The sequence below is a fragment of the Arachis ipaensis genome, chromosome B01, assembly GCF_000816755.2.
Source record: "Arachis ipaensis cultivar K30076 chromosome B01, Araip1.1, whole genome shotgun sequence".
Lineage (NCBI taxonomy): Eukaryota > Viridiplantae > Streptophyta > Magnoliopsida > Fabales > Fabaceae > Arachis > Arachis ipaensis.
This window is the reverse complement of record NC_029785.2, coordinates 2,349,239-2,361,799: the sequence shown is the minus strand read 5'-3', so window position 1 is coordinate 2,361,799 and position 12,561 is coordinate 2,349,239. Positions and strand designations below refer to the sequence as shown.

The window sequence follows — 12,561 nt, the reverse complement described above, 5'->3', positions numbered from 1 at the left end:
TATTTTTTTTAATTTTATTTTATAATTTTTTAATGAAGGGTAATTTGGTAATAAAAAAAATTGGTAAAAATGATGATTTTATAACGTTTTGTAACGTTGAGGATGATTTTAATAACAAAAAAAGGTCGGGAATGATTTTGATTTTCACTCCAGACCTTAGGGATGATTTCAGTACTTAACCCTTTATTTAGTACAATTTTAATTGTTAAGAAATTTGGTTTGTAAAATCAGCAAAGTCATGTTTTTTTAGTGTAGTCATATTTTAATTGTGGATAATGAGATAAAAAAATGCATTGAATATTTGAACGTGATGATTCATAGTTTGAGACGAGTCTCTTCCTTTCTAATATGGTTGTTGGGGATTAAATTTTATTCAAAGTTGAAAAAAATGTCAAGCAATTTATCGCAAAATTTAGACATAGTTTTATGATAGGGTGTAATGTCACTATTTTATTCATGTAGCATACTCTCACTGGGTGGGGTATAGGATAATTATTATTTTTGTTGTTGCATTGTATAAAGGTAAGAAATCGGTAAGATGTATCTTTTCAACTTTCAAGTAATTTTTTTATTATGAATTCATTTATTCTCTCTTGCATGATCAAATAACCTTTATTCAATTTCATGTAACTTTTGGGATCTTGACTCCAAGACTCTAGACTCTACTTATTGAGTATTCTACACAGTGTAATCTACTTTTTTTTTTTAACTAAGCATTACTAGGTATCTACTTTGGATATTACTTTTATATTTATTACATTTACCGTTTACATACATATGTATAGGAGCAATTCTTTCATGACCTTACATTTTTTTTACTCCAATTAGTTTTGGTTATTTTCTTTAGACCGAGATTTGTTTCTTTGCAGGGCGATGTGATTTATATTGCTTATTGCTTTGTTGTTGTTACCAATAAGTCTACTATGCATGCTTGTGATTTTCATTGTAGGTAGTTGATTGCTCCATTGTAAGTGATAATTAGAACCATAAAGTAAAAGACTCAATTGTTGACGATACTCCCTCTTGCCAAGGATACAGGACCTATATGTGAACCTAGGCTGTGTTTGTTTATGGTGGACAAAGACGTGGACAATACATATGTAAAACATGTTTGGATAGAGAGACATAGATAGTGGACACAGTGTCTCTGAGACACTTTTTTTTCATTTTTGTGTCCACTTCTAAATGAAGGACACTGGTGGACACGGAAATAAGAAGGTGGACACGGGATTTTTAATGAAAAATTTTTCCCTTTTTGCCCATAGTAATTTTTCATTATTCCCCTATTACCCCCTTGTATTATCTTGTGAAAAACCTAACCTAAGCTTTCTGCTGTCGTTTCCAATACTCTCTCTTCTTCTTGCTCTCTCTTTCTGCTGATCTTCTTCTTGTGAAAAACCTAACCTAAACTTTTCTGCCGTCGTTTCCAGGTACTCTCTCTTCTTCTTGATCTCTCTTTCTACTGTTGATCTTCTTCTTGCTCTTTCTGTCGTGATTTTGTACTTTGTTCTGTTCTTCCTCTTCCTTCACTTCTTTCACAATAATATCTTCTTCTTGTTCTCTGTTTCTGTCTCTCTTTCTTCTTCTTCTTTTTCCTGATTCTGTATCTTCATTTTTGTTTTCGATTCTTGTCTTGGTTTTTTTTATCTTCTTCTCTTTTCTGATTTGTTATCTTCTTATCTCTTTTTTATTGATTTTTTTGTGCAGTTAATCTAATAACAATATTTCTAATAGCCAATTACCGCTTGTTCCTGTTCCAATTTTTGGAAGACTGTTCTTCTCTTTATCGGTCACATAACCAGGTACTACTTTGCATCTCTCCTTATTGCTTCTTATTTTTGTTTTTTTTTCTATTCAAAAGAATTTCGTTCTGCTTTATTTTCATTTTTTTCGTTTTTTATTTTTTTTATGTTTTTTCAATCTGAAAATTATAATAAAAATAAGAGCTACATTCTTTTCTTTGATAAAATCTCAAATGTTTACAATGATAGTGTGAATGAATGAAAAAATTATTTTGAATTTTAATATATAATATAATTAGTGAGTTTTGTTGTTGTTGCTCTTATGGCTGCTGTGTTTATTGTTGCTGATAATTTTTAGAATGTGTTAATTATATAAGTTATTTTTTATGTGTTATTTAGGGAAGAATGGAACCATCGAATCGCTCTGAGCAATTTAGACGATTTATTTTTTTATTTTATGATTCAGGCTGAGCTTGAAGTAGTAACGATATTAGTTTTGATGTTTGCATTTTTATATTTGAGAAAAAGGAGAAGGGGACATTTGTTGATTAGGAATAGAGAAATTAATACTAATCCCTTAAGACGGAATGTATTAAACCGCTTAATAGAAGGAGGCGATAGAAATTGTATTTGGGAATTAAGGATAAGCGTAGATGCATTAGGAAGATTGTGTGAGTTACTAAAAGTTCAAGGTGGATTAAGAGATGAATGTCGTGTAAGTATACCTGAACAAGTGATTACGTTTTTAATAATACTAGCTCATCATAAAAAGAATCGCACGCTTCAAGTTAGATTTTATAGGCCAGGAGAAACAATAAGTAGGTATTTCAACAAGGTGTTATCCTCAGTCATACGTGTCCAAAGTCTATTGTTTGCAAAAGCTGTTCCTATTCCAGATAACTGCATAGATCCCAGATGGAAATGATTTAAGATAAATGTAGTTAATAATTGAGGTAGTGGTTTTGTATGGGATGATGTGAAGTAATGTGTGGTTGTGGATAACAAAGAGATCCTAGCTGCATATTTGAAGGTTGGTTTACTAGTTTGAATTTACTAAATTATTTATATTTTCTGCAACATGTATTTTTGTCCTTTTATGATATTTTTGTAATTCCTTTTCCTAGAAACAAGGACAAAGGTTGTATACTCCAGGAAAGCCCTTTCCTCTGTATCCTCGTTTGGAGAAAATATTTTGCAAAGAAAGAGCAAGTGGAGTGGATGCTGTAAGTGGCAATGACGCTGAAGAAGAAGTCCAAAAAGATGGAGATGAAGAAATGGATGACGAAGAATTTTTTATGTTCAACTCAACTCAAGATTTCAGTGAATCTCTTCCCCAACAATCTAACTCTGTGGCTTCATCCTCTGAGAGGAAACAAGGAAAGAAGCCACATTCATCTAAGGCGATGAAGGACACTAACATGATGAAGGAACTAATTGAGACCCTAAAATATGTGTTTGATCAACATGGAAAACGTTTGGATGCATTTGCTCAGGCTATGATGAACACTCATGAAGAAAAAAAGGTTGGTGACATGCCTTAGCGAGCTTGGCTTCACAGATGATGAAATTATTTCGATTGCACTTAAGTTCTCCACAAATCCTCAACTGGAGAAAACCTTTTGGTCACTAGGACATACTCAGAAAGCTGGATTTGCCAGAGCTATATTGTATAGTCAGAGTTAGAGTTAATCTCTTCTCAATAAACAAATGACTGAAATTAGTATTATTTTTATGTTTAATTTGTGTGTTAGGATGTGACATGTGATACATTTATTAGTTATGTGGTTCTAATTTGAATTTTGCAATGAGTTTTTATTAGTGCAGATTTTTAATGCAGAATTTGACTTTATGTTAGTGCAGAATTCAGGATTTTGTTTCAATTTTGCATTGAGTTTATAGTGTAGAATGTTGATGCAGAGAGAGATTGATTTGTTATTGCATTGAGTTTTTATTAGTGCAATTTTTTAGAAATTTGTACTGAAACTTTTTAGATTTTGATCATTTGGCATAACCACTAAATATTTTTTAAAGTGTGTTGGAACCATGAATAATAATTATCCTGAAGGAAAAATTGAGACGCACTTGCCAAATACCTATATCATAAGGAGTATGTTTATTTCTTCCATAATAAATTTGAACCAAGAAGAAATGATTTGTGTTGTCCATAACATAAAATTTGACGAAACAAACCTTTTTTTTAATTTGCAGCATTGCTTAACATAGGAAAAAAAAGAATGCATTATAAATGTAATAATGAAAACAACAAAATAAGTATCTTAAGCAACTATCTCATGAAGGATGAGGAATATGAATAAATATTAAATAATGGTACAAAATTTCGACTGTGGTTTGTCATATCTGTATTGCTATTCTATTTTTTTTTTTTTTTCTAAAAAGCTGGCTTATTCAAAGCAATACTCCTAGCTGTAGCATCTTCAGTATCAAGCACAGTTTTGACTAAGAAATAGCAATAGCAATTCAAATAGGAAGTTTGTAAACTACAAATCCTTTAAATTTCAATACATTCGAAATCTTAACAGCAATGATAGTTCAACTTACAAATTAACCTTACAATACCCTACAGCACCATTGTGCATTTGTTCTTCAATGAATAATTATATCATTAAAAACCAAAAAGGACTATTGTGCATTCAAATTGACAAGACTTAAATAGCTACATTGGAGAATTGCCACAGAAATCATGATCATAGGTATTAAAAGTGCTAGAAAGAAGGAACAATCCCAATGAACAAGGTGGTTGCGGCAGTGGCAGCACAAGTAGGAACACTGAGACCTCCAGGACCAACAATGTCTTTGATTTCGGAATGTTCTAGATTATGCTTGTGTTTCATCTGCCACACAGAAACATATGAAATAGACATATCCATTAGAATTACAATTAGAATTAAGAAGAAAAAAAAAAGAGATACAGAAAGACTCACAGCTTTTTCAATTGATTCAAGCCTTTGTTCAACCTTTTCATCATGGAAATGGCGCAATGAATACCCTGAAACAAGAAATCAACCAATCTTACAATCAATGAACCCAATCAAATAATCAAATCAGATGATATGAATGGAAAGCACTGAGAAATGAAGAGACCGATCCAAGCAGTGGCAACGGAGGCAATGGAAGTCCCAACAGTGAAGACCACGCGGTGCCTCTCGAACGCATCCTGAAAGAAACAAGAAACACAAAACGACAATTGAAGAAGCAAAAACAACAATCAAAATGAATATAGTGAAAAATTTACATTGGTGAGGAAGAAGGTGTCGTTAACGGCGGCCCAGGAATTATTCCTTTCCCAAATAAACTTTCCCCTGACATGTTTTGTTCAAGGTCAAGGGAAAAACATCAATTTACTTATCTTTTTTTCTTTTTTTTTTTTTAAATCAAGGGTTTGGAAACTAATGAAAATCAAGTAAGATAGAACTTACAAAGAGAAGGTCCAGAACAACAGCCAAGAAGAGAAAGAAGAGAGATTGAGTTGGGAGAAACAGAAAACGAGTTGGAAGCGGTGCAAAAAACAGGCAACGTCGTGCAGGTGGAACAACATTCACTCCTTCACCGTTCCTGGAGAAGAGGAAGAGTTAGGGTAGCAGCCAAGGAGTGCAACACAGAGACAGAGACGGTGAGAGGTGGCTATGAAAATTAAAATTAGATGGGCCTATTTTAGTAATTTTACATTATATTTTAGTCTTGTTTATATGTATCCAAACAGAATACTAGACATTACATCAGTGTCTTGTCCATTGTATCCAAACACAATACACAAAGAGTAATTTTTAGTGTCTCTGTCTCAATGTCTCTGTCTCAGTGTCATGTCCTGTCCTGTTTACAAAAACAAACGCAGCCCTAGAGACACCAAACTACCTCACACGAAATTGTCGGATATCATGTGAAAAGCTTAGCCTAAATGTAGTTGTGATTGCACTGCTGTGCGCTTGTGCATGATTATGTCTTTAGTTATATTTTGAGATTTTTTTTTTAAGCTAACTAGTTGAGTTTTTGACGGTGTGGCACGACCTTTACAACGTTAAAATGATAAGTATAAATGTATAATGATTAATGAGTGGTTTTTCAGCGTTATAAGAGACAAGCTGGTATTTTCTGAAAGCAAATGTGTAATTTTGATTATAGCATTAGCTATATGACTTTTTTTAGTTTTTTCTATGTTTGACAAAAAACTTGAAAATTGAGCTGAAATCAGCTATAGTGGCAATTATATATGCGAGGATGTTGCACTTGCTTAGCTTGATTCACGTTTCTAGCTTCCTTAATCTTGGATTCGATATCAACGTTAGTTTAGATATCCAAAGAATTGAATCATGCCATCCACAATAGCTTGTTAAAAAAAACTATTAATGATTTCATCAACCAATTACTGCCTGTTAAAACACGAGTAAAAATTCTAAAGTTTAAAATGGACAGAAATTACAAAAGCTAATCGCCCTTAAATTATAAAAATCAATACAATAGAAATTACAAAAACTAAAAAAAAAGTTGAAAAAACATACATTATTCTGCAAAAGCACCGTGTTCCCATTTAGAATGAGCACATCTATCATAACCCAAATAATACATAAAAACTAAAAAACATAAGACAACTAAGTTTTTTAAATTAATGTTGATAACAAGCTATATATAAAATTCTCCAAGAACTAGTTTCTATCAAGTGCAAATAAAAATGTCAATAAAGTATAGGATATGTCCTTTATAAACCAACTAAAACCTTGGACCCAAGATTGGAACCTGTTAAAACTTTTACTTGTTTAAATGACAAAAGCAATAAGTTTTACTGTAATGTAATATTGTTAAAACTAGCAATCTTTGAACCATTGAGTATGCTTCTTCACAAATTCGTTCAGAAAATCAACAAACTTGTCCTTATTAAGGTTTGGTATCACTACCACATGTGCTTTGCTTTCTTAGTATACTCTAGTCTTGTTATCTGAACACACAAGGCATTGGGCACCCCACAAATTTGTGACCATTGAGCTTCTTAAAGAAATTTTTGGAGCCTGACATAATAGAATATAGAAAAATTAACTCCATGATTACTTATATAGAACAAACTCAAAAATAATTTGGCAAGTTGTACATCACTAAAGAAATTGGTCTTAAATCTTGTTTTGACAAGCAATTAATCTTGTTAAATTTTAAATGCAAGACAAATAACAAGCTACAATAGCATAGACAAAGTTTTGTGCTAGAACCAAAATGTTATAAAAAATAAAGAATTACAACAAAAGTACAATAATACATAGGAGTTCCAATTAGAAAAGAGAGAGAGAGAAAATAAATATACATTCAACAGCATCACGTTTATGAAATTTAAATATTTCTAAAGTTTAAACTAACAAAGTTTACAAAAGGCATCATAAGATAAAATCAACAAATCCCTTCACTCAGTCATCTTTCTTATTTTATTTTATTTTACTTAGCAAATCAATTAATTGTGTATTTAAATTATTTTTTAGTTAGCAAAACAAAAAAAAGAAATATCAAAATAATATTTATTAGGATTAAGTATTTTTTTCGTCCTTAACGTTTTGGGTCAAAATCAAAATTATCTTCAACATTTTTTATTAATATTATCTTCAAGTTATTAAACATTTTAAAATTATTATTTTTTAAATTTTTGGACTAAAATACTCTTCATCATCATCTCTCTCTTTTCCCTTTGCCCTCCTCCCTGCTCCACTCTATCCATCCAAATCTTCAACAACAACAACTATTTTTTTATAATTTCAAAAATTAAATAAAGCTAACACTGAATCAACAGCAACAATATATTCAGATTCCACCCAAATTTTCAACAACAACAACTATTTTTTTAAATTTCAAAAAAATCAAACAAAGCTAACACAGAATCAATAACAATAATATATTCAGATTTAAAAATTCATCAACAACAACAATACCATATTCAAATTCAAGACGAAAAATTCAAGAGAGAAGAACACATGAGAGAGAGAGGAGAAGAAGGAGGAGGAGGAAAACTCAAAGAAGAGGAGTGGTGTTGCTGCCGTCCGTCGTCGTCACCGTCGCGGTTGAGGGAAAGAAGAGGAAAGATGGTGCGGGAAGCTATTACTGCTGTCGCTATCGCAGCTATGGCTGAGGATAGGAATGACAGTGACGGAGAACGATGTGATGGCGGCGGCCAGTGCTGAAATTCCCTCTATTTCTCTCTTCTCTCGTTCTCTCTCTCATCTCCTCGTTTTGTCTTTCTCTACAGTCACGACACGACGTGACTGCATTCTTCCCCGTCGTCACCTCCCTCTTCTTCCTTTTCTTTTCTTTCTTCTCCCTTTCTGTTTCTCTCTTCTTTTACTCCGTGTCTTTTTGTTTTTCTATTTTAGGTGGGAGGGTGGGGGTAATGAGTGAGGTGGGGTAATGGTAGTAATAATAGAGAAGGGGTATTTGTGTCATTTAAAAAATTACTATGTTCAAAAGGATGATTTTAATACTAAATTTAACGTTGATGATGATATTAATTAAAAAAAGGTTGGGGACAATTTTAATTTTGATCCAAGACGTTAGGGACGAAAAAATATTTAATCTTATTTATTATAAAAGGTATAGATGTAGTGGAATTATATATTATTTATCAACTATGATACGTGTACACTAAAATTAACCACCAATATAAAATATATGTTGAAATATAATTAAACAAAAAATTTAGATAAAAATTACCAAACTATTTAAATACACTGATAATCTTTTAATCTTACAAGTTAGAACTATCCATTATGGCTTCTTATTTCCGAAATTTTTGTTCATTGAGAACGTATACTTATTGAGTAATACTATATATACACTAAAATCAGTCACAATATAAAATACATATTAAAATATAAATACACACTGAAAATAAATTAAATTATACATATATTTATACACAAATATATTAGTGACTAATTTTAGTAACTAATTTTAATGTACAAATAATATTTTTAGACAAAAGTACTTTTCATCTTCTTCATTCTCACGTTGATATTTATGAAATATCTACTCTATAATATTCTTATGTACAAATTCTCTGCTCTCAAATTTTCCATTCAACCACATTTTGTTATTGTTAGAAAAGTCAGGTCTTGGATAAGAACAATGTGATTAAAAGAATTTCCCAAAAAATAAAATTAATTTGAAGCTGTCCTTAAGGTTGCGTCTGTTTATAAGAATAAATGTTGAGATAAAGACACAAAAATATAAAATCGTGTTTGACAGATGAGATATGAATAAAAACATTGTATCCAAAGACATTGAATTAGTGTATTTTGTGTCTATCCTGATAGGAAGAATATAGAGACACTAACAAAGGACACAACTTATTTTTCATTTTTTCTTTCATTATTCTTGTTAATTTTTTATAATTATATTTTTATTATTATATTTTTTTCGTCTCAAATTTTTTTAATGGAAAAAAATGAGCATAAATTGAATTTTCATAAGTTATTTTAATTTATCACCAAACAGAATACAAGAATATAAAATTTTGTGTCTCTGTCATTTATATCTTGTTCTCAGTATCTTGTCTTATCCTTTTCTCAAAATACAAACGCAGTCTAAGTAATTGAGGTGGACAATAAAAAAGGACTTGTATGTCTTGGGTGAGAAACTTAAAATATATAGGACCTTTAAGAAAAAAACTATCAAAAGTATCAATGAAGTTTACAAATACTTATCAATGTACCCATAAATTAAGAAAATTAATGCTATATTCATAAAAATGGATTTCGTACGACAAAAGTATTCAAACCCTAATTTTTTTATAAATTTTTAATAAAATTCTCAAACTATCCCACCCTCAATCTCAACTCACTTTTTCAATCCTCCATATAACTCAACCCACACCTTTAAAATCCTTGACATGAAGCTCGAAACTACTCTTACAACAAACGAGGCTGAAATCAATGATGGTGGTGGTGATGGAAGAGGACATCGAGCAATTTCTGGCAGAGAAATCCACAATGGTAAGCTTTTTCTCATTTTTTTCACCACATTCCTTCACACAAAGAAAGCCTCACAAATTAAGAAAAAAGGAGAAAATAACTGAAACAATTAAAAACTGTTCCTTTATAGTTCTTTCTCTGATTCTTCATCGGTATTGGTTGATTTTGTTGTTAATCTTCATCGGTGTCGGCACCGCAGCCGCTGCCGAAAAGAAGCTTCGTCGCCTGCTGCAGCCTGCTTGTCTTCGGCCATGTCTTGGAGCTCTTGTTTCTGTCTGACCCTGATGTTGCCATAGAGGAAACTTTCGATTGCTTTCGCTCTGTCACCGAGACCAAAGAGGAGGATGAAGAGGTTGGAGGCGGCGAGGGCAGCAGCGACACCGGCAATGCCGAGCCGGAAGAGGGTGCCAGCGAAGGAGGCTTAGCTTGCGTGAGAAGATGGGTGATGATCTGTAACGAATTGGAGGTATATATCTAGGGTGGTCGAGAAAGAACATGAAGGCGATGGAGCGGGAATAGAAAATGAAGACTGTGAATGTGATGGGGAAAGCCATGAGAATGAGGGATTTGAATGTGATAGGGAAGGTCAGGAGAAGGCTGATGGAACTGTGAGTAGAAAATGAGGAATTTGCGGTGATGGAATTGAGGTTGAAAATGGAATAATTTAAAAATTTTATTAAAAAATCAACAAAGAAATTAGAATTTGAATATTTTTATCGTACGAAATCTATTTTTTATAAGTATAGCGTTTAGTTTCTTTATTTATAGGTATTTTTGTTAACATTAATAAATTTTATGGGTATTTTGGATAATTTTTCTTACCTTTAATAAGGAATTAAAGATCACCCTTTAAATACTATGTGTGTATTTGGATTATATTTTGCAAACTGGAGTTTGCATAAAATTGATTTTGATGAAAAGTAAGTTTGGATTAACGTGATTTATGTTTGGCAATCTTTATATTAAAATTGATTGTAGTAAAATAAATGTTGTTTGGATTATACTACTCAAAATCACTGTTAGATGAAAAATTACTAAAAGAGACATCAATTTAAATAATTTTTTTATATATATGCAAAATCAGAATACTAACAAAAATAATATAAAAAAATAGTAATTATATACACATCCTCACATTATGTTCCAATGAATCCTCTATGCTTCATCCCTTCTCCTCCTTCTCATGGTTTTTATTTTAAAATATATTTTTTTGGGTATAAGTGTTTCTTAAGCGCACTTATTATATATATAAAATGAGCCACACGTGTGTGTGAATCTAGCTAGGTAAATACTAATATACTATAGCATAATAAAATAAAAAGGTTAAAATTTATCTAGTTACTCTTTATTTAATAAAAAAAATATTTAAAGATGAATTATAATCTATGATATATTTGTATTTATATTCTAATTATTGTTGTATCCTACCTAATTATGTTGATGAAATCCCCATATAGATCAAATTATAGATGCCTACACTGAAAAACGAAACAAAATATATGTCTAGATTGGAAACTTGAAACATATACATTGTCTCTAATGGTTTAATTTGGCTATGCATAAACCCTTTTTTTTTTTTCTATGAATCTGTCAACTAGATGAATGTGAAGGGTGCAATGAATGAATATGAAATTGGTTGAGCAAAATTTGCATGTCATCAGTTATTTGAAGGCCTACAATAAAATTGTACAAAAACAAACTCATTAGTATATAATAGAATCCACATCATCATCATTTTTAGAGAGGAGTCATATTTTAAAAGAAACATAAATAAAAATAAAAAAATTGTTTATTTTTCAAAATTAATGTATACTTATCTATCTATATCTTATTTAAAATCTGACGATGAATTTAGATAGATAAATATACATTGAGAGATAAGAACAACCCAACACTTATCTCAAAATTATTTCTCATGTGTCCACCCTAATCATATATGGGAGTTTCAAATTCCATCAAACTATTACTTACCACATCCGTGCATCAAAAAATGGCATAATCATACCAAATAAAAAAAATTAAATTAAATTTTGTCACAAAATAAGAGGAAAGATATTGGTTGAAAATAAAATAATGATATATAAGGTAAAAACTCAGGTGCAGTTGACTTCATGTGAAATTGATAGCTGAGAGCCGTTAGATGAAAATTTTGTCAAATCAGTCAAATCATCTAACAGCTCTGAATTATCAACTTCACGTAAAGTTGACTGCACCTGAACTTCCACTGTTATATAAATATAAAGATAACTATTCGCGTAATTACAGATATTTTTATGTAAATATAATAATTTAGTTGCTAATGCATAATATATTAGGCAATTTAGTCAAACATGTTTAACAATCTGACGATATTTATCTACATCTTCATATTTTTCACACAAACTTCATAATTATTATATTTACCTGAAACCAAACATTCGGAGGTCACACTCAGGTCTTCTTCCCAAATTCACATCGGATTGTTTGATATGACGACAAGAAGCCAAGAATGGGACATTAGCCATTTCCAAACCCCCCAACTTTAAACCAATTTTTCCGCCAACAAATATATCATACATCACTTCCTTCGCTTGAATATCAGAGTTCAATTCTTCAACGGCATGTCTGTCCACGTCAGCATTCTTATTTTCCATTTTTATATGGTAATCTGTATCATTTTGAGGTTTCTGAGAGAACTTATCGATACGATCTTCGCCTAATTTGATGCCTTGGCTGTTGACAAGAACATCAAGAGGGCTATACAACAATGTAAGCTTCTCGTTTTTGTTTGAAATCCTCAAAAGCAAGAATACAGTTGTAGATAACTTGTCTTGATGGTCAAGTTGTAATTTCGTTATGTTAAGTTGCCTAATGCATATACT

General features: G+C 31.2%; 2 protein-coding genes across 2 annotated transcripts in view; both read right to left on the bottom strand.

The window, feature by feature from the left end:
• On the bottom strand, nucleotides 4,466-5,495 carry LOC107644109. The gene is made up of 5 exons (XM_016347915.1): nucleotides 5,479-5,495; nucleotides 4,996-5,062; nucleotides 4,845-4,917; nucleotides 4,685-4,749; nucleotides 4,466-4,594 (listed from the first exon to the last, which is right to left on the bottom strand). Exons 1-5 carry the CDS (start codon nucleotides 5,493-5,495, stop codon nucleotides 4,466-4,468), a joined length of 351 nt encoding a protein of 116 aa, XP_016203401.1.
• LOC107644116 overlaps nucleotides 11,188-12,561 on the bottom strand; it is a 2,956-nt gene continuing 1,582 nt past the window's right edge. Inside the window, exons 2-3 of the mRNA XM_021105990.1 lie at nucleotides 12,104-12,559; nucleotides 11,188-11,373 (exon numbers count right to left, since the gene is read on the bottom strand). Of these exons, the coding sequence (XP_020961649.1) occupies nucleotides 11,358-11,373; nucleotides 12,104-12,559 (472 nt within the window). The 3' untranslated portion in view covers nucleotides 11,188-11,357. The remainder of the gene's footprint in view (nucleotides 11,374-12,103; nucleotides 12,560-12,561) is intronic.